Genomic DNA, 27,136 nt, shown 5'->3' with positions numbered 1-27,136 from the left:
CTTATCTCCATTCAGAGAAATACATATGTTAAATACTATTTAATAATTAGAGGTAAGCGTTGTTCCTCGAGCTTAGGGTATTAATTTAAACTTCATGGATTATTGAGCCAGATGTTATTACACTATCTTTACTCTTAAAGAAGAAATGTAACATGTTTACATTAGAGTAACAGTGTGCCTCTGTTAAACTATCTGTAAAATAGAAAAAACAAAAACAAAAACAAAAAACTTCCCTAGATTAAGTTAATGAGGCCTTAAGTCAGGAATCTCCTCCTGTCCTAGTATTATCAAGATCCCCTTCTCACTTTGGATACTCAGTCAGTCCAATCAGTTGGTGACAAACCAAGGCTGAGATAGAGATTCTAACGGCAGTTCAGCCAGCAAGTTAGCGGTAGACATGGCATTATTATTCCAGAGACTTGACTCAAGGCCCGTGTTATTCTTTGACCACCCTTAATCCCACTTATCATAAGACGTTTATCTTTTTGATTTTCATACAGTTTGTAAGACCTTTATGGGTACAGAAAAGTCCGTTGTTCTTTGTCCAGCTCTGATTTACCTTAATTTCAACTTGTCCAGATGACGAGGATGTCGTTCTTCTCTTACTGTGGACCACATGCGTATGGAAGATGCCATGTGGATTAAGATGTTTAATCCTTCCTTGATATTTCAGAGCCACAGTTAATTTTTGAGTCAACACAGACAACATAATTTAGTCCTCTGATCTTTTATTATATTGGCTTAAAATATATTTTATGAGGCAGCAACCCAGGGTCATCCTTCCATTGGCAACACTCTAGATTTTTGACTGGCAAGCACACTTAAACATTAGTATTTTTAAAACTTCTTTTTGGACTGCAATCCTCATTAAGAAACTGCTTCAGTGCAGTATATGTGTGTGTGTGTGTGTGTGTGTGTGTGTGTGTAACAAGGCTTACAAAACAATATTTAACCTCACAATGTGGATTTTCTCTATTATTTTAAAAAATTCTGGTCTCAACACACTGGATTGATTTTTTATGACCACAAATGGGCTGGAACCTACATTGCGAATTACAGCATTCTATTGAATTAGAATTTTGAAGGCTGATTTTTCTATTAGCATACTGCGTCATATACATACACATATTTGAAAGAAAGAAAACCAAGCTGTACATTTTTAAAAATATAAAATTATAATCCTCATGAAACATTTAGGGCTGGAGACTCTAGGACCTGATGCTAGACTAAATCTCTCAAACATAGGAACTGCATGAAACTTCACTGTACATTAGCGTATTTTAAATGGATCCTTCAAACTCATTTAGTATGTTTGGACAGGGAAAACTGGAAGGGTTTTTCTCAGGGGATTTTGATGGTAACAATTATCAAGTGAAAGTTTGAGAGAAAAATAATTCTTTCCAGCTCTGTTCTAAGTCCTAAATTTTATGGCATGTTAATAGTGCTTAGATGGGATGTTAAAAAAAATTATTTGAGTAAACATAAGCCAGTTCGTTTGTAGTCTGTTAACAGAGTCTGTTAACATTTTATATATATTTTTTATATATTTTTCTTTTACTGTGAAACAGATATAAGAGACAAATTCTAGGAATTAGACTCCTAGCCCCTAAAAAGACTAGACTGGGAGATTGAGAGATTGGAAACTCTGATGGGATGATTAAGCCTTCCATAGAAGCTTTTAATTTTCACTCCTGATAGAAGGAATTTTTTTCCAAAAGAGAATTAGTATATTTAATATTTTGCAAATGATCAATGCCCAAATCATCTTGAGAACATATTCAGTTCTCTGGTTCATAAATTGTAGAAATGCATTTATTATGACAGATCTTTTATGACTAGAAAATCTGATTGAGAAGGATGTATTATCAATCACCTAATTATGCATCTAGTTAATATCAGAATAATTCATTTTCTGTAATTTGAGTAATTTTAACATAATTGATGTACTGCTAATAGCAACATTGAACTCAAATCAATGCCAGCAATGGCAAGAGCCTCAAATGCATTAATTTATGTCGTAAAGCAGAGACAGGTAGGACTCTGAATTGTAGGTCATTAGTGACTGTTGACAGATGAAGTTTCCTTGAGTCATTCTCTGAGTTGGGCTCATATTTTTGGCACCAAATAGAGAATATTTCCCCTAGAGTACATTTTCCCTATGATTGTTTTAGTTTTAAACTGTACCAACCAGTTTGTTCATCTATCCCATTGTCCACAGGACATCTTTAAGATGTCATAATTATCGGAGATTATACATGAGTAAACCAGAACCTTCATCCCATCAAAGACGAAAACAAAAACAACCTATTTTACTTCCTATATTTTATTTATAGGTGTTACTACTTTTAACATTTCATATCCATAATTCCAACCTCCCCCCCGTCCCCGAAAAAAAAATCCCTGAAAACCAAAATGTTTTGGTAACTCATTTATCAGCAAAACTTGAACTCAATTTGCTACGAAAACTAAATGCACTGTCAGGAAGATATTTATCATCTATTCCACTTGGTGGAATGTGTCTTGCTACAGATACACTGCTATATTTGATTACATGGTACTGTTCCAGGCACTGCTGAGGGTACACTGTTATATTGGGTATGTAAACCATATCTCCTTTCTAACATCCAAAATATTCTGGGTTTTTTTTTTTTTTTTCAAAATATTCTGAGTTTTATTTTTTTATTTTTTTTAAATGATAGGACTTTTTTTTTTTAAGATTTTATTTATTTATTTGACAGACAGAAATCACAAGTAGGCAGAGAGGCAGGCAGAGAGAAAGAGGGAAGCAGGCTCCCCGCTAAGCAGAGAGCCCGATGCGGGGCTCGATCTCAGGACTCTCGATCCCAGGACTCTGGGATCATGACCTGAGCCACCCAGGTGCCCCAGTATTCTGAGTTTTAAAATGTATTTGGCTCCAGGGATTTTTGGAGAATGGCTTATGGATCGGTACCACTATCCAACTGTCATGGCAGAAATTCAGAGGTCATTTTTTTACTTTTTTTTTTTTTTTAACTTCCACAACTATCAGATCACTGAATCTGTTAACATTTTCTGCCTTTCCTTCCCCCACAAATTCTACTTCTGCTCTAGTTCAGGGTCTTATCAACTTTTAACTGGGGTACCGTAGCCACCTGCTACCTAATATCTTAGCAGATGGCATTAAGCTCAAATCCATCCTCAGCAGAACCCCTCAGCTAATGATCTCTCAAAATATAAACCTGAATTTCTCTTTCCTCTGCTTAATTCTTTTTTTTTTAAAAGATTTTATTTCTTTATTTGATGGAGAGAGCGAGATCACAAGTAGGCAGAGAGGCAGGCGGTGGGGTGGGGAGCAGGCTCCCCGCTGAGCAGAGAGCCCGATGTGGGGCTCGATCCCAGGACCCTGAGATCATGACCTGAGCCAAAGGCAGAGGCTTAACCCACTGAGCCACCCAGGTACCCCAGATCTTTTAATAACTTCTCATTGCTCAGGATAGAACACATGGCCCTCAAAATGGTCCCACAAAATCTGACCCTTGCTTAACTCTGGATCTGTCCTCTGTGAACCAAAATTTTATATTCCAACAACAGATTTCATTGTTTTTTCCTGTGTGCTTTTCTCTTGTTAATCCCCCCTTCTGAGATACCTTCCTTTTATCTTTAGCTCTATAAATCTGATTCTTAAGACTCAGTTCTCACATCACTTAGGAAATTGTAACCCCCCCGCCACACACACACCTCAACATACACCTGAGCTGGGGGGAGATGTCCTATGCATAATTCTGTCATGCACTTTACATATATGATTTAATATAGTCTGCTTTTGTGCCTGTACACACACACACACACATACATACACACACACCCTTAGATATTTGCAAAGCATGGAATATTTCTCTTTCCTCTAAGCCTATTGTGAAGTAAAAATATTAGGGGAAGGGTTCCTGGGTGGCTTAGTGGGTCAAGCCTCTACCTTCTGCTCAGGTCATGATCCCAGGGTCCTGGGATTGAGCCCTGCATTGGGGCGGGGGGGGGGGGGGTCTGCTCAGCAGGGGACCTGCTCCTTCCCCCCCCCCCCCCCCCCCCCCCCCCCCCCTCTCTGCTTACTTGTGATCTCTCTCTCTGTTAAATAAATAAAATCTTTAAATATATATATATATATATATATATATATATTCGGGGAAAAGTGGCCCAGAGAGGGGAGTGACATCGGGCAAGCAGGATATTTGCTTTTTCATGGGCAACAACCACAGAAATTGAGGAGTTAGGAAACTTGTTTCATGTACTTAGCCTATTGAATTTAGATTGCTGTTATTTCCATCTTATTCCTTTGAATTCAATATTATTTTTGTGCCTTTTGGTTTTGTTCCAAGACCTGGGTTTTACCATTTAGAAGTGAAGAGTTAACTTTGTGATTGGAATGTCTTATAGTTTTTGTTTATGAATGTTTTACAACTAAGAATATTGCTACTGGTGAGGAGTTAAAGGGGGAGCTTTTACTTAAATCATAATCAGACTAGACCAGAAAAAAAAAAAAAGGCTCTCTGCCAGTTTTACCTCTTATATAAATACTTTTCAGATCTCTCTTCTTTTCTCCATTCCTGTTTCCTGTCACTACCATCATCTCTTGCCTGGACTTTTGCAAATGGCCTCCCTATTGATTATCTGAATTCTTCCTGATTGGTTCCCCATGCTATACCCAGAGAGAGCTTTTCAAAATATTCAAAACTGCTTAAAGCTCTTCATTACCTTAGGATAAGGCAAATTCCTTGACTCAGCCTAAAGGCCTGGCACGATTTTACTCCTGTGTTAGTGTGCACACCTCTGCCATGTTACTCTCTGTTCTGGCTCTGCTTGCCTTTTTTTATTACCATGTTCCTCCTGCCTTTGTCTTTTCTTCGAGTGTCACTGTCCCTTCCTGGGACTCTCTTCTCTCCTCTTTCGGCCTATCTAGCTAAAACTCATCTTTCAGATTTCAGTTTGAACTTCCCCTTTCCAGTACTAAGTAGAATTTTTCACCAGTCTTCCCCTAGCTGCAGATTAAAGTGAAGACTGTAGGCTCAAGAAAAAGTCCGACTTAGTACCTGGGAGTGTTAACTTTGTGAGTTTTCTCACAAAGGGAGCAGACTTTAATATGTGGTTCATGTTTTTAAAATTAGAATTTAGTCGTTAATGTCTTCATATTTTTTATTAAGTAACAAAAGTTAATATCTGTTGTCTTAATAAGTTTTAGCACTTATTTACTATTTTACTATGAGCACTTATGTGCCAGGCATATTTTAAGCAATTTACATGAATTAAACATTTAATCTTCAAAGCCACTTAATGAGGTACATGCTGTTTTTCTCCCTATCTTAGAGACAGGAAAATTGAGAGATTAAGTAATTTGCCTCTGTCTACAAGGCCAGTGAAATGTCGGAGCCAGTATTCAAATCCAAGCTGTCTGATTCCAAATCCTGTACTTGTATCCTACTTATATGTAAATAAAATTAGAAAGAATTATTAAAAGGCTTACAACAGCAACAGCAACAGCAACAAAAATTCAGTCAACTCTTTTTTTTTTTTTATTTAACTTATTGTGGAGATAAAAATGATGCTTTAGTGTGCAGAGTTACAGGTTATCATTCTACTAGCATACTAACATATCTGTGGGATCCCCAGGATCCCAGTGTTGGGTTCCCTGCTCAGTGGGGAGCTCAGTGGCTTCTCCCTTTCCCTCTGCCTTGCCTCCTCCCCTCCCGCTCTCTCAGTCACTCTCTCAAATAAATAAATCTTCTAAAAAAATTAAGAAAAGAAAATTTTAAAAATCCAGTCAGCTCTCATCTTCCCCAGTCCTGCTGCCTCCAGGCAACAACTTTAAACTCTTTTAGGTGTTTCTTCCAGTATTTGCCCTTTGCAACAATATGCATATACTGCTATTTCTTAATTTATCAATATTTTATATTATCTACTGACTTCCCATTAAAATAGGTAAATATCTAGCTCTTTTACACACATAACCCTTGGTCTCCCTTCTTCCATCTCCCAATAAAATTCTCACATTTTTGTTTCCATTTTAGTATTTACTTGTGATTATTATGTACATTTTGTTTGCTAATTAATTACATGAGTGTATTGTGAGTCTGAGTAAAATTTTTTTAATCATGGAGTTAATAATCCATTTAAGAAAAAGATAGTTTGGTTTTTCCACATATCAATTTCTATTTCTATATACTCCCACATCATCTCAGTATGATTTTTCTACATAATCACACCAATTTATTGGCTTCTTCTGAAGCTCTCTATCCTCTTGTTTGAATTTGGACTATTGCTTTCTAGACCTGTTCCACAGCAGTTGTTTGGGATTTCTCTTCACTGACATTTCTGATGGAGTCCCTATTTCTTAGATATGGGTGAATTTGTTGTTTATTTACTTTTTCATATGGATGGAATACATTCCCCAGTAGCTTCTTGAGAAATGATGAATGGAATTAAGAAATTTGAGATATTGTATGTCAGAAAATGTTTATTCTACCTTCAATTTTTTTCCAGCTTATTTTTTAAGTAGTTACTCTATTCAGATGGTCCAAAATTAAAAAAAAAAAAAATAAGGAGGTGTATATGATAAGTCTTCCTTTTGCTGTTGCCCTCTGACACCTGGTTTTCCTCCCTGTGAGCAAACAATGCTTTCTTTATATATGTGTGCATATGTGTATATATATAATATATATAAGTTGCATACATAAAAATGCAAATCAATCTTTTTTTAATTTAACTTATTGTGGAGATACCCTCATATCAGCATATAAAGTGCCTTTTTTAAATGATTTTATTTTTTTTATTTGACAGAGAGAGATCACAAGTAGGCAGAGAGGCAGTCAGAGAGAGAGAGAGAGGAGGAGGAGGAAGCAGGCTGCCCGCTGAGCAGAGAGCCTGGTGCGGGACTCGATCCCAGGACCCTGGGATCATGACCTGAGCCGAAGGCAGAGGCTTAACCCACTGAGCCACCCAGGCGCCCCGCTTTCTTTGTTTTTAACCTGGCATAATATTCCATCATATGAACCTACCATGATTTATTTATCTATTGCAATTTATTCTTCTATTGGTAAAGTTGTCAGTTGTTCCAGCATTTTGATGTTGGATACTAGCATATTAGCATATCTGTGGGGTAAATTTCTAGACGTTATCCTTACACCTGATTGATACATTGATGGAGGCAAGTAGTATGAGATCTTGAAAGTTTGGAGTCAGATGGGTTGGGGAAAGTGTAAAAGAACACCTGATACTAAATACCTGGTGGCACGGTGGGTCCTTCCAGGGACCGTTAATAGTGCAGAGAGGGCTTCTGATGCAAATTATTATTTTCTTTGTTTTATTTGAGCTTTTTGACCATGACCTTTTTTCAGATATGACCCATCATTTTGAACTCGTTAAGACTTGTTGCTGTCATTACCTCAGTCTCCTTCTCATACTCATTACCCTCTATCATTACCATTTTTAGCATTCGTGGCCTCTTGCCCTGTTATTTTAGCTCCAGGTCTTCCTCTGCAGATAATCTAGAACAGAGAACACACAAGTCAGGAACCCATCTTCACATACTTCACCATTAAGGACCTTCTGAGGCTTCACATTGATTCATTTGCTGAAGTCGGCTAACCCTAACTTCTAGATCTCTTCTCAAGACTCCACACCACTCCTATTCAATTTCTCACATGGTTTACTTTTCATAGTCTCCTAACCACCTTCAGTCTTCTTTCTGGCATGCCTCCCTTTTCCCCCAAAATCCAAATTCAGCACAGCTTCGAGAATAACCATTTTAAACTTCAGTTGTGGAATTAGGTCATCACCTTACTTGAAATCCCTCAGTGCCTCTCCCCTTTACCTAAAGAATTAAGTACAAATCCCACAGAATTAGGTACCCCTCTCTTCCCTATATGGAGCTTGGCATTCAGCATTCTTATTAGCCTCACTATGTAATTGTCTGTGTATAGTCCTGAGGAAAATTATTCTGCCTGAGGTTGGCTTTTGAGAAAAGAATTAAAGTTTAGTCTGTCACTGGTTTATTTCCATCTGAAACATGTTTTAATAAGACTTTTTCATTCTTTCCCTATGAGGGGTGGGTAATGTAGGAATTTCAGATGGTGACTAGATAAGTGGGGGGATATTGTATGTTTTAGAATAGGTGCAAAATCACCTAATCTCAAAGGCAGACATTGCTTTTATGCCTATTTTTTTAAATGATGTTATGGATTTATGAAGGACTATTTAGTTCTTTTACATCTGGGGATGTGAAAGTTAATGGAGACTAGGTAAGTATAGGGAAATATGTAAATTTCAGGTTGAAGCCTTTTTGGATTTCTAGACCAGGAGTTGGCAAACTACAGCCTTTGAGCCAAATTCTATCCACCACCTGTTTTTATAAACAAAATCTTATTGGAACTAGCTGTGCCCATTCATGTGTGTATTTTGTATGATTGCTTTTGCAAAACAAAAATAGAGTTGGGTAGTTGTAATAGAGACCACCCAGTCCACCAAATAAAACACATTTACTATTTAGGCCTTTGTAGAAAGCTTGCTGACACTTTTTCTAGAGGGATGGAAGCTGAGAGGTGGAGGATGAGGACCCACTGAGTTGTAGATAAGCTTGTAGAAAGTGAGTGCTAAGTGACAACCATCAAGCAGCAAGCAGTCTCACTCACTTGCTCCTGCATTCCTCTCTCCCTTAAAATTCTGAGGCCTCGAAAGGGAGAATGAGTAGATACAAATTGTGTACTACTTGTGAGTTTTGGGACTCCTTCAAAAAATGAATGTTCAATGAACTTATTGTGTGGAACCTGCATCCCCATCCTCTAACTATGTTCCATGACAAGGCCCAGTACACTCTCCCTTTGCTAAGATATGAGAAAAACATCAGTGATCAGTGAGGGAAGTGCCTGCATTAGTGGGAAAAAAAAAAAAAAAAATCTGTGGTTGTTCTCCTTTGTAGGCCATTAAGATTGGCTCCCTGGTTTCAGTGGAGATGGTGGGATACCATAGTAGCAGAAGACAAGTAGCAGCATTTATTTAATCACCAAAGACAAAATAGGGATATATACAATAATAGAAATCAGGGACAGAGTTGTAATCAGAAGGCATTTGTTTTGCAAATGGGATGAATGAAATAAATGGACAGTACCACAGTATCACTTTGTGTATATACAGAAAAAACTCTAGGGGTGGTGGCAGAAACATTGACTTTAGTTGCCACGGTTGAGCATCATTACCTCTCACCCGATAAGTGTCATCACCAAATGTAAGTCGGTCCTCAGGCCCAGAGCCCTTCGATTGAATTTGAGGCCTAGTCTTGAGGAAGGATCCACAACTGCTTCAAGCATACAACACAGATCTTCCTCAAAAGCCTTCTCCAGATGGACCTGTAGCCATGCTTTGGGGAGAAGAAAATACTCAGACCTTTCATACCAATTCCTAGGGAGCCAAAATACCATTTGTGGCCCTCTCATCATAATGGGGAATTACAGTAGTTAGGTAATAGATGGAGTCTTCACTCAAGTCTGACTGATAGGGGCTTTAGCTGTCAGAGATCTACCCTGTGCCTATTTCCCCATTTCCTTAATGTATAATTGGGGTAGACATTCTGGATGACTGGCAGAATCCCTATATCAGTTCTCTAAGTCATAGATAGAGGACCATTGTGATAGGAGAGCTAAGTGGAAGACCTTAGAACTTCTCCTCCTTCTAAGATAGTAAATCAGAAATAATACTGTTTCCCCAAGGGAATTGTTGAGATCAGGGCCACCATCAAATCTTCGAAATAAGACTTGAGATACCTATCATATCTCATTTAACTCCCTTATTTGGCCTGTGCAGAAGTTGGATGAATCTTAGAGAATAAATGGACTATTGTAAACTTAATCATTGGATGATTCCAAGTGTGCCTGCTGTCCCAGATATATTATCTTTACTTGATATAATCAACACAGCCTCTGGCATTTGGTGTGTAGCTATTGACTTGGTTAATTGATTTTTCTCCGTACCAATTTACAAGGGCCACCAAAGGCAATTGGCTTTTATCTAGCAGAGCCAACGCCAGGTCAGTTCTCCTGTCCTAGAAATCTCAATTATCCCAACAATCCACAAAATATCACTTTGATTTGCTATGTTGATAATATTATATTGATTGTATCTGATGAACAGGAAGTAGCAAGTACTTTAGATGTCTTTGTGAAGTATATGAAAACCAGAGGATAATCAGACCCACAGAAATTTGGGAGCACTTCAGTAACATTTCTGGTTATTCAGTTGTTACTATACTTAAGAGACCTTTATTTTTGGAGGCAACATTTTCTTTTCTCCTTCCCATTTTCTTTCTTTCTTTCTTTTTTTTTTTAACAAATATTTACACTGACGTTGTTAGATTTTAAGTTTATAATTTAGTCTTTAGGTAAAAATATTTGGTGGGATTGTGACCGAATTTGAAAAGTAATTCATATTGTCATAGTAATGGGTACAATGGCTGTTGGCACTCTGCATCTCATTTTGAGGTTTCCTCTGCACTTGTAAGGAGGATCCTTGCATCTTGTTTGGTGGAATATAGAGTTGTTTTGTAATTGTACAGGAGTTCAAATGTGTGAGAAAGTGTGTGCATATGGAAACTGAGTAGTCAAAAGGGTAGACTACGCTATTATCAATTTATTGTCGCTCAGTTCCAAATTTATTCTCTTCTGCTCTACAGTAATGGATGAGGGCCCTGTAGATATTTCTCCTTTGCTGCCTGGCATTGATGTTAAGCCTTATCAATAGAGGGCACTGGAGGGACACTGAAAGTAAAAGGTGTTTCCCTTCCTGGTTTCAGGGTGGCTTCCTGGTTAGGCTCTCTCTGGGCATACTTTTTCTCTACTTCTCAGCCTCCACATAGTTTTCTTTAGTGTTAGGTAATTGCATGGTGCATCTTTCTCTAGAGCTGGCACACTCCTGGCCCGTCCACTTTCTCCAGAGCTTGACTTGGGCAGTAATGTTGTACCCTGGGATCATAGATATCATGGGCCTGTTCCCTAGCCTAAGTCACTGATCCTGACACTCTCTGTTTAGCCCCACACATGTGCACACTGGGGGCCCCACAAAACTGGGTATCCAGGGAGCCTGCTTCCCAAATTTTATTCCAGGGACCAGTTTGGCACCATATTGGCCCAGGCTATACATGAAAGTGCATTAGACTGTAGGGGACAGCTTTTTAACTCCAGGGGCCATCCGCACCCAGAAGCCAACAGTTATCCTCAGCACATAGCAAGTTCCAGGGTTTGATACCTCCCTATGAATGGCTTCTTCTGGAACTCCAGAGGGCAGATTTTTTGGATGAGTTTCACTAGTGAGACACATCTGTCAGTTTTCCACCATCAGGAAGCCAACACTGTGCTCTCTCGATAGAGATCTCTGGTTCTCAGTGCTGGTGAGGGGAGGGTTCTTCCTTGGGCCCTCATCTCAGCCTTGTGGATAGTGGTTGCTCCTTATGTCTACTACTATATTATTTAGAATTCTCTTTCACTCACTAACCAATTCCCTGTTACTCCAGTCCTCTCTTAATGATAGATTAAACTTTCCTTTTTCAAATCACTATGTAGTTTCTGTCTCCTTACTAATCTGAGGGCCATCTATTATGCTTACAAAGTAAATACACAGACAAATCTTTTAAAATGTAGTCCTTCTGTCCAGGGGAAGTACTAGGTAAGTGGGTAATCTGTAGGACCACTCAAATCACTCCTCAAAATTACTATCTACTATGCCATAAATTATCAGTATATAGCTTTCATAGCTGCAGATTCATTCACAGTAGCTGGAGAGTAAGTGAGCTCCCCTTCACCATCATCCTGCCCTCTCCCCAAAGAGTATTATAATTCCATAATTACTTGTTGCTCCAAGCTGTAAAGGTAGAATTGGCTGGTCCAGAAATCAAGAACCTTTCTATAACCTTTTACCTCCAAAGATAACATTGCTAATGGAGATGCTTATCTGACCAGGTTTAGCTGAGAGGTTGGATGTTTGACCACACACTTTTCTATATTAAAACCTGTGCCTCTAAGTTATTGGCAGTTGGCTCTGTCACTAGGCTATTTGTCACACAACCTGCAGAGACGACTGTTCAGAAAGTCATCCTCCTCTATGACAATTACATGCAGTTAGCTGTCTGTTCGTGGCATTTTCCAGCCAGCCAGAGCAACTCTGCTTTGTCTTTAGCTGGGAGCTTTGGGGTATTTCTGCCTCCTCCTCCTCCTGGGAGGCAGCACGTAGCCATCTCAGTGCAATTTGCTTAGCGTCAGTGTTTGTCACCTGTCATATATCCACAAGTCACTGCCTGCTCAGAAGAACTGCAGACAAGGATGTGGACACGGACTTAAACAGAATCAAAACTAACAAACCACAACAGCAAGTCACCGTGAAATTTGATTTTAACAATGAATACAAGCAGAATGACTTCCTGCCACTCCTCCCTTCCCTAACCAGCAGATGAGGGCACTTAATAAAATTTCTGCCCAAGCACGTAAGGTTTATTAGGGCAAGTTTTTTGTTGTTGTTGTTTTGTTTTGTTTTGTTTTAATTTGATTAGGAAATCTAGATGATAATGTGTGGCAATGATCCAATATGTATTAATTTTGCAATGGTATACTTTTCTTAATCTATAATCTATACTACATTATAGGTATAGAGTTTTGTAATTTTTTGCTCTTTTGTAACGTTATAACTTAACCCTTTATAACATGCTTTCATTCATGCGGTAGCAAGCAAGTTTCATATACCAATTAGGCTTTGTGCTAGTTAAAGTCACCTGGAACCAGACCCTAAATCCCTAAGTATGTAAAAAAAAAAGGTTTATTGTCAGGAATATAGGAACAAGAAATGGAAAGAAACACTTTCCTCTTCTTTTATTAAATGTTACTTTCATGTGCAGTTATGAAATGTTCTGTTTCCACTGCTTTAGGAGATTGCTTCAGTTGGAATTTTTTTTTTATTTTTTATAAACATATAATATATTTTTATCCCCAGGGGTACAGGTCTGTGAATCGCCAGGTTTACACACTTCACAGCACTCACCATAGCACATACCCTCCCCAATGTCCATAACCCCACCCCCCCTCTCCAAACCCCCCTCCCCCCATCAACCCTCAGTTTGTTTTGTGAGATTAAGAGTCACTTATGGTTTGTCTCCCTCCCAATCCCATCTTGTTTCATTTACTCTTCTCCTACCCCCTTAACCGCCCATGTTGCATCTCCTCTCCCTCATATCAGGAGATCATATGATAGTTGTCTTTCTCCGATTGAGTTATTTCGCTAAGCATAATACCCTCTAGTTCCATCCATGTCGTCGCAAATGGCAAGATTTCATTTCTTTGGCATAGTATTTGGCATAGTATTCCATTGTGTATATATACCACATCTTCTTTATCCATTCGTCTGTTGATGGACATCTAGGTTCTTTCCATAGTTTGGCTATTGTAGACATTGCTGCTATAAACATTCAGGTGCACGTGCCCGTTCGGATCACTATGTTTGTATCTTTAGGGTTCAGTTGGAATTTTTAAATTAAACTAACAACTAATGTTTGCAATGTGTCCTTTCCACCCGGAAGAGACAACAGAGACTAAAGATGGATTTTATCTTGATCTTTTCCTATTTGAATCTGTATTTAAACAACATCCTCAGGTGATTCATTGTTACAGTAGAGTTTGAGAAACCATAGTCTACCGAACTGGTAGCCACAGCTTTGTAGTTATTTTAATTTGTGATATTTCAGTTCTTTCTGTTCAGAGAGAAAGATATTTTTACCCCAAGAATAATCCATTGATTTTTAACCCAGTCTCCACAGACTGTCAGATTCATGCATACTGTTTTAGCCTTTTAAAATATCATTTTGTGGATATTTTTATTTATTATTAATGCCCTCTTGTAATGTCTACATATAATATTAGGATATAGATTGATATTCCTTAAGAGCAGAGGCCTCGGAATTTTTTTTTCTAATTTTAGACATTTATACTTTGGAATTTAGAAGGTCTTTGAATTTAAATTAATTTTTTTTCTAGTTTTAAAAAATGATTTCATGGTATTCCTATCTCCTGTGAATCTGATATTTTATAATTAGCAAATGACCATTTTAGATAGCTGTATTTAAAGGTTTAGAACGTACAATAAGAACAAGACCTTCACCTGCTAATCATTTCTATATCCTGAAATTGCTGTTGTGCTGATTTTTGTTTTTTCATCTCTGAAACTTCTGAGTTTAATTGGAAGTTGATTCTAGGAGAAATTTGTTTTGTTTCACTGGCTGTTTTCACAAAGGTCTTCAAATTTGCTAAGTAGTGAGGTCTAGGAACATGATGTTATTCCCAGGAATGGGAATTAAGAATCCTGGTCTTCTTTAATTCATTCCTTTATTGTGTTGTATTATGTGTTTTATTGTTCAGAGTCTGATGGGAAAAATGATTTTACAGCACCATAGTTTGCAGTAAAACCTCAGTGCCTCATTTATATCAGCATTAATCTCTAATAAGCCTTTTCAGGAAACTTTGGGTTATTTGTGCTTTGGATTTCATCTAATCTCTCTAAGTCAAAATAACTTTTGCTCATTTTATTTTTTTATTTTTTAAAAAATATTTTTATTTACTTAAGAGAGAGAGAAAATGAGAGAGCATGAAAAGGGAGAGGATCAGAGGGAGAAGCAGACTCCCTGCTGAACAGGGAGCCCAATTTGTGACTCCATCCCAGGACTCCAGGATCATGACCTGAGCTGAAAGCAGTCGCTTAACCAACCGAGCCACCCAGGCACCCCACTCTTGCTCATTTTATATCAAGGATCTATTTTGAAAAACCTGTCCTTGGAATATTAGAAATTAATAGTGTGGTTGTGGTTGCCTTAGGATAGACGTAGACCTTTTCTTTTCAGGTGCTAGTTTGATTTGCCCAAAGTCTTCTGACCTAGACCAGTGATTCTTAGCACCTGCTGCCCTTTAGAATTATCTAGAGAGCCTAAAATAACAACAAAAACAGGCCCTATGCCCTGCCCCTCAAACAATTAAATCAAACTCTCTAGAAGGGAAGTCTGAGACACTCTTTTTAAAGAGCTTTCTGCTACTGTGTACTCAGAGTTGAAGACCACTGATAGAGATGCTTGATGTGGAGTATAATTTTCATTAATGGAAGCCTAATAGTACACATTAGCAATAAAGGGCAGAAAAGTCCTATAAAAATTCCTGGGAGATTTATGTTGGAATCCTCAAGTGATCAGCAACTGATAAAAGTAGACTTTTCCCTTCTGAAATAATCTGAAAAGAGGAAAGCATCCTGTTCCAACTTTAGTAGACTCTTGCTACTCAAAGGTCTCAATCTGTGAATCCTCCATTGTTAAAATCCACAGTCTCATCCTGAATCTTTATTTCTAAAAATATGCTCTGGAAACAGTTCCCCCCCCCCTCCCTTTTTAACTCATTTGTCCAGAAAACCTTACCTGATATGAAGCTATTTGTAGTTTTTTCCTTAGGTTTTTCCCTTATGTCCTTACATTTAGAGTATCAAAAATTTTTTGAGATTGATTTATTTATTTTAGAGAGAGAGCATGCGAGCAGGGTTGGGGCAGAGAGAGAGGGAAAGAGAGAATCCTCAAGCATGCTTCCCACTGAGTGCAGAGCCTGACTCAGGCCTCAATCCCAAGACCCCAAGATCACAACCTGAGCCGAAATCAAAAGTCAGCTCCCTCACTGACTGAGCCACCTAGGAGTCCCTAGAATATCAATTTTTGACCCTTAAAGGTCTTATTTCAGATAACTTCAGTTAAAAGCTTAGTAATTTAGATCAAATTTGAACACAGTTGGGAGAATGCTACCATTCCACTTAAAAGAATGGCATTGGCCAGGCCCCTTAATCTGTTTGACTCTCCGTGTTTGTCAGTAAAATGGGAATGACTTCACAAGATTGTTGGAGGACTACGTGAGAACCTGTGTAATGTTAAGGTATCAGGGACCTAATCAACATTTAACAAAAATGAGTTATTGTTTTATTATTTCTAATAATATATGAAATCCTGGTCCTTCTTCTTCCTTTTCTAGTCAAATCTATACTGGGTATTCACTGTGTCACCAACATTCTGGTAAGTACCAGAGAAACAACCATGAAAAAGGGAGACACTGTTTGTGTCCTACATGAGCTTTTCTTGACTCCCTCATTGGATGCATCCTAAACTAAGACTAATTGAGTGACTTCCTTAGATAGACAAACACACACAATGATAGGATTATTTGCCCTATTGGTAAAGAACTTCTCTAGTTTATAATTTATTCCTAAAAAAGAACTTTCTTCCAACTACCTCATTAATTCCATCCTTCTTTCTCATTCCCCACCCTACCCACGAATATGATATCTGCCATATGTTTTGGGAAAACCATCACTGTTACAGAAGTATATAGTTCTGTCATCTCCCTTTACTCTATACTTTCTCTGCACCCTTTCCTGGTTTATGTGTTGTTGAAACATCCTAGGGAGAACAGCTCATTCCTTGTCTAATTCCTGATCTAGTTTACATCTGGTTGCTCAGGAGATCTAGTATCACTAGCAGCACTGCAGAAGAGGATTTTTGGTGTTGACTCAGGGATAGGAAGGAGGGTGAACATAGGCTGATTTATATCTATTTATCAAACTGTGGTTAAAGATGATCACGTAGTAATTCATAGGTGACAATTATCCTATGAAGCTTCAACTTTTGCCTGTTCTTATCTTCCTAGAATCTCTTAGAACAGGTTGTTGCCCCATTAGTCTGAATGCACCCTAGGTCCTAAGCCCTAGATATTGGAGGCAAGACTGTAACGAGTCTAGTGGATTCTCTGCCAAGGTTCATTCCTGGTGTTGCACTAAAGCCCATTGGACTAGGTCTAGTGCAGTTTACTTCTAAAGATGAACCAACTGTCAAGGAATTAACATCTCTAAAGGGTTAACTGCAAGTTGTAGAGTCTATATCCACTTGACATGGATACTTTATCTATTAACCTGTTTTCCCTTGACTGTCCTCTATTTTGTTTTTATAATCCCCTTGCTCTTTCTTTCCAGTTTATCCTTTTCCCACCTATCCCTTAAATGTAGCTATTTCTCTGGCCTCTTTACTGTATATACTGTAGGTGAACTCTTCTATATCCCAAGACTGACTCCCACATTTTCATCTCTAGCACAGAGTTTTTCTCCGATTTCCAGTCCTGTATATCTTTTTGCTCATGAGAACTCACCTTTGAATGCTTATCAGCATCTCAAATTTGTCTCCCAAACAGAACCGATTATCGAATTCCCACCCCCAAGTCTACCCTTCTTCCTGTAATCCCTGCCTCTGTTAATGTCATCACGTCAGCCATCCACCTTCCATTCTTCGCTTTCTCTCACCAACTTCTATTTGATTCTACTTCCTGGGCTCCATCCTTACCTTCCTCATTTCTTTGGTATTCATCGCCTTTACCAGTGCTGAGGAAACTGACTTATCTAAAACATAAATATGGTTATGAGTCTTCCTTAAAATCATCCATTTCCTTTCACTCAGAATAAAATTGGTGGATTCCAGTCTCATTTTGTGTGCTGGTTTTTAAGTGACGTCCCAGTGTCCCCTCCTGCTATTTCCTCTCTGTGTCTTCCACTTGGACTGCCCGTGTCTTGTCTTGCTTTTTATGTCTTTGCATCAGTCTCTCTCTCTCTCTCTCTCTTCTCTCTTGTCCATCTGCCTAAAAATTGCTTATCTTTTAGGATACTGCTCACCAGTGTTATCTTTGGCAAAAATTCCCTAACATTTCTGTTTACCTCCCATATTGCTTTCATAGTCTTCCATCTTAGCACATGTCACACTGTTTTGTGGTTGCATGTTGACATGCCGTATTTCATACTAATCTCTGCTCCTTGAGAGTAAGAACTGTCGTTAATTTGGTAGCCAGAGCCTAGCACAACATTTGCTACATAAGAAATTACACAGCAACCATTGCGTGGTTCTGAAACGATTTATATTATGTCTTCAAGTAATGTAAAAAGCTTACCAGGCCAATTTAATTCTTACATGAGTCTCCTAAAGCAACAGAAACTCAGAAATGTTAAAATCTCATTTTTATGAGCAATATACATTATAATTATCTTTTGAAGCCAAAATGTCTATTCTATACATACATACATACATACATACATGTGTGTTTCCAAATAGAAGCAGTGTATAGAACTAAGTTCTGCTTATTTTATTTATTTAGCTTAAAATGTCTTACCAGAGAATCCATCATAAAACTTGGCTTTTTAATTATAATTTAGCAATATCTGTGGAAACTGAATAAAGTGTCAAATGTAGTTTTCACTTATTTAAATTAAATTTGACTTAAAATACCTTAAATATGTTTAGGGTTTAGGGGAAAAGTCATTTTCCTTCCCCTTTGCCCTGCAAATTTGATTGAGTATAATGGTGCATAGTATGTAATTATATACTGAAACCCTTCCATATACCTTTTTTTTAAAGATCATTGTAAAGAAAATCAGCTTTATCTGTGACTCAGGCTGTCATCAATGTTCTCTTTTTTCTTTTTCTTTCTTTCATTTCTGGTGGCCCATATTAGAGTTTAATAAACATGTTGCTCTGTTCTTAGGGTCAACTGCAAGCAGTATTTTATTAAACCAGATACTGCTTTTGTAACTCAAAGTAAGGCAAATCTCTGTTGCCTCTTTAGAGTCATTTCAAGTAAAGCTTAGTGCCATCTTCTTTTTGCTGTTAGATTTTGTATTTGTGTGAGCTGTTGAAAATAGCTGTGGAATAACAATGAGATAGATGCTTTTAATTTTCTAGTCTTTATTGGTTCTGTCAGGATTCACAAGTATTATCAGGTGAACAAATTTGAGAACATGCCTGTTTATGAGTTTTTGAAGTTACTTTGTAATCTTAACTGATTCATTTGGAGTAGAGGTTCAGAAGTTGAGGGCAAATTCCATAAAATAAAAGCCACTATTTTAGATGTATGCCTAACACTACCTATATACTTTTGCTTTCTTATGGATTTCCCCCTTTCTTTATAATCAATTCAGTGAAGTCCTTTGGCCCCTTGGTCATTGAGTTAAGATATCTTTTTAAAAATACTCTAAATTTGTTTATAAAAATAATTGTATGCCTATCACATAATAGATATTAACCACAGTTTACAAGGTTGTTTTTTTTTTTAAACTGGAGAGAAATCCCTAATATTTTATAAAGTCAGTAGATTATAGCTAATTATAGCAATGTGTTCTTCCAAAAATGTAATTTTCTTGAGGGCAAGATATCTTTGTATTTTTGTTAACCGTAAGAATACATTGTTTATAGCTTATGTTTAGTTGTTGGTTGAATGAATGAATTGAGCTATGCCTATAGGAATGAATAGCTGCTAATGCCATTTATCATTTCTGTTTATAGGTATTACCCTTTAATGAAATCTTCTTGCGAGCAAATCTATGGTAAAAAATATAAGTTACAGAAGAAACTATAACTGTTACTTGTCAAGTGGCAAGCTTTTAATGTCAGAATGGCTCACGTAAAACGACTAGTAAAATTCCATCTTAAAAGACATTATCATAAAAAGTTCTGGAAGCTTGGTGCAGTAATTGTTTTCTTTATAATATTTTTGATTTTAATGCAAAGAGAAGTAAGTGTTCAATATTCCAAAGAGGAATCAAGGATGGAAAGAAATATAAACAAAAACAAGGTGTTTGATTTAATGTTAGAAGCTGTAAACAATATTAAAGATGCAATGCCAAAAATGCAAATAGGAGCACCTGTCAGGCAGAACATGGATGCTGGTGAGAGACCCTGTTTGCAAGGATATTACACAGCAGCAGAATTGAAACCGGTTCTTGACCGCCCACCTCAGGATTCCAATGCACCTGGTGCTTCTGGTAAAGCGTTCAAAACAACCAATTTAAGTGTTGAAGAACAGAAGGAAAAAGAACGTGGAGAAGCAAAACACTGTTTTAATGCTTTTGCAAGTGACAGGATTTCTTTACACCGAGATCTTGGACCAGACACTCGACCTCCTGAGTATGTTGAAGAATATTTTTTGTTTATTGTTTAAAATTGAGGTTTCAGGAGAGGGGGATTAACTAAGGAATGTGCTTGTTTTTCAGCCATGCCGAGGCAAAATATCAGCAATTGCTGTTTAATTTGCCTAATTATGCTTTTCCTTATTATTGAGGTTGTCCATACCTATGCTCGATGAGGCACTGTAGATGTGAGAATTTGTTACCTTACAAACTGGAAAACTAAATTTTAGATCTGATTTCTGTAGAGCCGCATAGAAATCCTCTATTCTTAAATGCTTTAGTTTTCTGATCTATTTAGTAGGGAATAGGGGGCAATTTTACAGGAAATGTGGGAGGCAGAGGAGCTGTTTCTGTTCCTCTGTGTATTGTTATGAAATAAATAGAAATGTTTAAAAAAATGTCAAGACTTTGGAGCTATTAGATAAGAATATTATATGAAGTAAGTCACAGACTTTGTGGCTACTTTCAATATTGTAATTGTATTTCACAATGCCGTGTAACATTTTGTAACCTTTCTTTTAAGGAACAGTATTGTTAAATTGTGCATTCAATTATGATTTTTTTTCCTCTAGCGTTTTGTTGAGTATCTTATGTATAGAATTGTCTCCCTTTAGCTTCTGAGAGGCCAACACTACTTCCATGTTATCTCAAGTACACAGTATTTTTACTATGGTTTCCCTCCAGATCCTACTATGCTCTCCTTACTTATCTTTGAGGTAGTGTTCAAATGCTCTATTTGAATTCAAATAGGCTAAGATAAATTCTACCACTTTCAAATCACCTGTTGATTTGTTGAAAGTGTAAGGTAGACAAACTACAAGTGATGCCCGCATATTTGCTTTCTGCTTATGGTAGAATTATATTTGGAAGTGAACCTGAAGAAAAGAACTTTTATAGACTTAAGTCTATGGCTTCACTCATATTTTTCTAGATTTATGATCATGAATACCTGGTGAGAGACCCTCTCATTCTCACTATGAATACCTCAATATTGAAGTTGTGTACTTTATACTTCTCTCTATTCTAACCTGTGTGATTCAAAGTTAAGTTGCTCATCATTTTTAAATCAAGTGTGAAGAAACAATGAATATCTATAAAATATTCTGCCTTTATAACAAGGCACAGAATAGTTTCTTTCTTATGTTAATAGTTAAAATGCAGTATTGCATTTGACTGATTTGGGGAGAGGTCTTAATGAAAAGCAATCCACATCACAAATTAAGAAGCACAATTTTTATTCTTTGATGTGACAATGTCAGCTCAAGATAAGTTTTTTCCCCCTCCAATAAAGCATGAGGAGCTACAATAATATTAATTAATGAAATCGTTTTAAGTGAAAAACAACTAAGCACTCAAAACAACCTTTTTTGGGGTAGAAACTGGATACCTAAAACTGTGAAGAATTGGTGAAGATTTAACACTTTCTTACTTTAAATTTAACCTATATAAGGAACACATTTTCTGAAGAATTGCTGCTCTTTTCCGTGCTCGTTAAAAGTATAGATCCAGGGTCTCCCCAAGGCAGATGTTCCTGTAATTGATAATTTAAGCACCCATCTATATCCCAAATTTTCCAAATGGTTTGACTGGGAATATGCAGTCAGTTTGGCAAGTTATTTGATTTCACTACTTTAAATGACATGTGAAAAAATGTCTAAAGCATAAGTTTAACATGCTTTTTTTTTATTGTTTTGGAGTAATTGGGGTTTATGAAATCATACTGTGAAATTTTATTATCACTTGCATTAATGGTATAACATGACACCTTTACTTGATATTAGTAGTTATCAGTTAAGCAGATAAATCCTAGCTTAAACAGAGGGGAAGCCTTGTAAGAGTAAAGTGATCATATTTTATGTGAATTTTTGTGAGGTTTTATATTTAAAATTTCAAAGCCTTTTTGTAATTCTCAATTAGTATATTAATTAGTCACATGACAAGTAAATATAGGGGAATTTCTTTTTTAATCCCAAAACTCCCTTCCCAAAATGCTTATAAGACAATTAAGTCATAAGGGTTTTTGTTTTTTTTTTTTAAGGAAAATAGCATGGAGTTTTTAATAATTTTTACTTTTACTTTATATTGGTTTGTAAACCTTTATGTCCTAAAAATACAAGCTTATATTTAGTCATTTGTTTCTGTGTAATTGTGAGTCAAGAGTAATTATGAATAGGTAGTTTGTGTTTGGACTTTATTTCTAATTGAGTTTATCCAAAATTCAATCTAAAATAAATCATTTGCTTTCATCTGTCAGTGAGGATGAATGTGGTTATTTGCTTCTGACTATGCATATTTATTTGAAATCATGAAAGCATGAGAGAGCAAAATCACTTTCACTTATAACCTTCCTTTCCTTTTCTTACTCAGCAGTGTTGACATACTCTGTTAATAACTTTATCTTCAATCTAACTCCTTTTTTTATCACTACAAATATTCCACCCTAAAGACCTCTTCTCAGAAAAGGATCTGAAACACATTCATATTGAGGTATGGCTGTGAGAGTGATTCATGAGAGTTTATAGGATATCTCTCTCAGGGTAGCTTTCCCAGGCCTCTGGTATCATAGTGGGGGTTCTGGTTTCTCCATTGACCCTCACAGAGCATTTGAAGTGTGCTAGGCTCTTACCTCCGTAAGTGAATGATTTACATCCTTATCTTTGGGCTTGAACAGCACCATTGGATTGTTCACACACTCTATTTGTTGTACCTTTTGACTGTGCAGGAGGATTTTATACTCTGTTTAAAATTGTACAACCATTTATGATTTTTTTTTAAATATTTATTTGACAGAGAGAGAGATCACAAGTAGGCAGAGAGGCAGGCAGAGAAGCAGGCAGAGAGAGAGGGGGAAGTGGGCTTCCCGCTGAGCAGAGAGCCCGATGTGGGGCTCAATCCCAGGACCCTGAGATCATAACCCTGGCCGAAGGCAGAGGCTTAACCTACTGAGCCACCCAGGTGCCCCACCATTTATGATTTTTAAGTGAACTTAAAGATAGTTATTTTATTTATCTTTACCATAGACCACACATCTTTTGTGTCCCAGGGTCACTTTCTTTGGTTTTATAGTGGTCTGAAGCCCTCTGCTGTATGTTAAATCTTTTGATCTCATTTCCAACTCTAGGTGAGGGACTGTGGTCAGCTTCAGTCTCAAAGGCTGGAGACCATACAGAGCCATCCACACCCAGTGGCTTCATATGAAGATTATTTTCTTTGAGGAAGAGGTTATTATAAAAATGAGTTCAAGATCAATTTGTAACTAATGTGTTTAACTAATGGGGGTAATACCATTAATCAGTCAAAAACTATTTATGATCGCTCTCCTTGTGCCTATCAATGTTTCATAAGACAACAGGATCACAGGATTTTTAACATGGACTTGGGATTTTTATATAAAATTCTTAAGTTTAGTATTTTAAGATGCTAGGTCTTAGTCAAGTAAACTATGGATCGATCAGATTATTGGAGCAAAATCTTTAACACAGCATGGCATATGGTAGCAACTTAATAAGTCTTGCTGAATCATGAACATAGATTATATGGTAAGCCATTTTTTTCCCTTTTGGGAAAAAATAGATTAAATTGATTTTAAAAACTTGAAAAGTATTACATACTTAGGAAAACAAGAATCTCTGCAAAGATATATATTCATTTAATAAAGTTGCACTGTTTAAAAAATTGCAAGTAATGAGAAAAATGAATGATTTCTACAAGGAAGGAGAAAAACTTAGTTTTTATTTGAGCAATTACAAGTATTTGCTATTTTTACAGGTTGTCTCACTTGTAGGTTATTTTACTTTTTTATAAAATACTATTTGTGTTTTAGGATTATCTTGTTGAGAAAACTTACAATAGCATATTTTAATTTTTGACATGTTGTCTGTATCAGTGGATATGATCTCTGTGTAGAAAAATTTGTTGTGATCTATTTATATTTACATAACATTAAGATGAACTTACATAGAAAAAATTTATCCACTATTGTTTCTATGCTGATAAAGGCTAAATAATGATGATATTAGTAATGACATAGCTGTGAAATAAAGTAATAAAATTCATAATTGTTTTTCTACTTCTTTGACTTCTTCTAGATGTATTGAACAAAAATTTAAGCGCTGTCCTCCCCTGCCTACCACCAGTGTCATAATAGTTTTTCATAATGAAGCCTGGTCCACGCTGCTTAGAACTGTCCACAGTGTGCTTTATTCTTCCCCTGCCATACTGCTGAAGGAAATCATTTTGGTGGATGATGCTAGTGTAGATGGTAAGAAAGCACATGCAAATTTAGATTGTTTCCCAAGTAAATCCATGTGATGCTGTCCAAAGTCTATTTTATTATATTGTACTCTCTGTATGCCACCTCAGAACTTGAGTATAATACCCTAAATGGTAGGTATGATGGATGAAAGTAGAATCTAAGGGTGTCCATATTTAAATATTTTAGAGTTCAGAAATGTATGAAGTACCATGATCCATAACTTTGTAGTCCTCAGTGTAAGACTTTTATTGTAAGGCGTAGTGGTTAAGAACACAAACTTGAGCCTTGACTCAGGCCGCTTTGGCTTGAATCCCAGCTCTGGTCCTAATCAGCTTTGTAATTTGGGCAAATTACTTAATCCCTCTATGCCTCAGTTTCTTTTTCTTTAAAATGGGGAAAATGCCATATTTCATCAAATTTATTGTATAATACATCATTAGTTTGTTTACCACTTGAATAAAAAACACAGCCAATTAAGCAAAGATGCCATTGATTATAAGAAGTATCCAATTGCTCAGCTTAGGAGTGATGAAATACATAAGTAATGAGTAAGTCCTGGGGTTGTTTTGAAGATAAGATGAGTTAATATAAATAATACATTAATTAGTAATATAAATGAGTAGATAAAAATCATTAAAGAGTCACTACATTCTATTTTGGCTGCTAAATATTCCAATATTGTTAGCAAAGTTAGCTAGATTCTTTAATGCATTTATACTTAAAATTATAAGTCGGGCGCCTGGGTGGCTCAGAGGGTTAAGCCTCTGCCTTCAGCTCAGGTCATGATCTCAGGGTCCTGGGATCGAGCCCCACATCGGGTTCTCTGCTCAGCAGGGAGCCTGCTTCTCCCTCTCTCTGCCTACTTGTGATTTCTGTCAAATAAATAAATAAAATCTTTAAAAAAAATTATAAGTCAATTGTCAGTTACTAAATTATACATTTTCAACTGGAATCACAAAGCTAATCAAATACCCTAAGTTGCTAAATTTTCAAACATTACAAGTATTTTAAATACCAATCAGATACAGATTATTTCAATGGTCACAAAATTTATTCCTGAATGAGCTGGGTTTGGATCCAAATTCTTGAAGGTCAAATTCCAACTCCAATTCTAACTAGCTATTTCCTCATCTATAAAAAGGGAATAGTAATACTCTTTCATCAAATCCAAAGCAACGTCTATTTTAAGATAAACCATTATTTTATGTACTATGAAAAAAGAAAAAGTTACTGCTTATTAAGTGACATGTCACCAATAACAAGATTTATCCAGACTTATGAAATGATAATAAGTGAGTAGAGTGTAAGATTATTAACTTGATTTATTTAATTATTTCTTCATACAATCCTCAACATTTCTATAATTTCAAAATACCATGAATGAACTGAGATTATGTTTTGAAGTTACATTAGCATCTAGGTGGACTAAGATTGCTTATCACCAGAGATTGTTGATCTGGATGTGAAACCTAGTCACCAAATGGGCAAGTTTTTTAATTTAAGTCTCCTCTTTATGGATAACACTACATACAGAAATCTGACTTGAATTTCTAGTCTTTTTACCCAGGTTATATCACCACTTAATTGTAATCAATGAATTTCTTTACTGCCTACGGTATTCTGAATTTGTTCCAATTCTTTCTACTTGGTCTGCAGTCCATAGAGTTTTAAGAGATTAAAGTTCTGAACGTCTCTGATACGTTTTATCATTAAAAAAAAAATTTAAAAATTCCTGCTTTGGTTTTGTGAGCTTTCTTCTCCAGTGATTTTTATTTTGTTTGATTTTTCAAGCAGTGAGAAATTAGGGCCACATTAAGGCTACTTGTAGTAAGCCTTTAGTCGAAAGTAACTTCTGTTATTTAATTATAAATTTAATTTATATTTTTTATAAAATTATAAATTTAATTTATAAATTTAACTATAAAATAAAATTAGTAGACTTAAAGGAAATCAGAAAGAAAGGTGGGGACCTTAGATGCCTCAGTTAGTTAAGGATCTGCCTTTGGGTCAGGTCACGATCCCAAGGTCCTGGGATCCAGCCCAGCATCGGGCTCCCTGCTTTGAGGGGGAGCGTGCTTCTCCCTCTGTCCCTTTCCTGGCCCATGCTCTCTCTCGCATGTGCTCTCCCTCAAATAAATAAAATTATTTAAAAAAAAAAAAGAAAAGTGATAGCCAGTCATAATCTTCCTATTTCATTTTAATTTTTCTATTTCTCTTAATCACTGCCTAAATAAATGTATGTTTATCTAATTATATCCATGTAAGAAACCAATTTTGAAATCTGACATTTTCATGTAATATTCTTATTAGCCCATTTCGTTCACTTTCAGAACTTTATTTTTGATGACCATGATGGACTAGATGCATTTCACTTAACCATTCACCTTTACTTGCTCCACAGTGTTAGTATATATCATACTGTAAAATAAATATCCTTGTGCTCATGTTATTTTCCTCTATTTGAATTGTGTCTTTAGGTAAGTTAGACTACTTAGTCAAAGGGCCTGGATATTTTTTATAATTCTTTATTATAATTAATAATAAATTTGCAACCGTTTTCTTGATGAGGGATATCTTTGCATACTAATGTAATTAATTTGTCTTATTGAATAAATGGTGTAATGATGAGTACCCACTGTGGAAAATGTATCCCTAGTCTAAAGAAGTGTGTGAGGTAGAAACAATAATCCCTGATTTCAGTTGGTTTAGGGAAAAGCAGCAAAAATATGTGGATAATCAAGTGACAGAGATAGGTAAGTCCCAACGATAGTAAAACAAAAAATAATCAGCATTTTCAGAGCAGAGACCATGTGGTAAGCCCTGTCTTAAATGCTTTATTTGTATAGCAGTCTTTCATTTTAT

The 27,136-nt window shown here is 36.5% G+C and overlaps 1 protein-coding gene across 1 annotated transcript in view; it reads left to right on the top strand.

The window, feature by feature from the left end:
• LOC111157228 (polypeptide N-acetylgalactosaminyltransferase 3) overlaps positions 1-27,136 on the top strand; it is a 46,023-nt gene that overhangs the window by 2,496 nt on the left and 16,391 nt on the right. Inside the window, exons 2-3 of the mRNA XM_022518892.1 lie at positions 19,397-20,017; positions 24,108-24,280. Of these exons, the coding sequence (XP_022374600.1) occupies positions 19,506-20,017; positions 24,108-24,280 (685 nt within the window). The 5' untranslated portion in view covers positions 19,397-19,505. The remainder of the gene's footprint in view (positions 1-19,396; positions 20,018-24,107; positions 24,281-27,136) is intronic.

This window comes from Enhydra lutris, unplaced genomic scaffold (assembly GCF_002288905.1).
Source record: "Enhydra lutris kenyoni isolate GAN:26980312 unplaced genomic scaffold, ASM228890v2 scaffoldscaffold1, whole genome shotgun sequence".
NCBI classification, from domain to species: Eukaryota; Metazoa; Chordata; class Mammalia; order Carnivora; family Mustelidae; genus Enhydra; species Enhydra lutris.
Note: the sequence above shows the minus strand (reverse complement) of the source record. Positions and strands in the feature narration are given on the sequence as shown.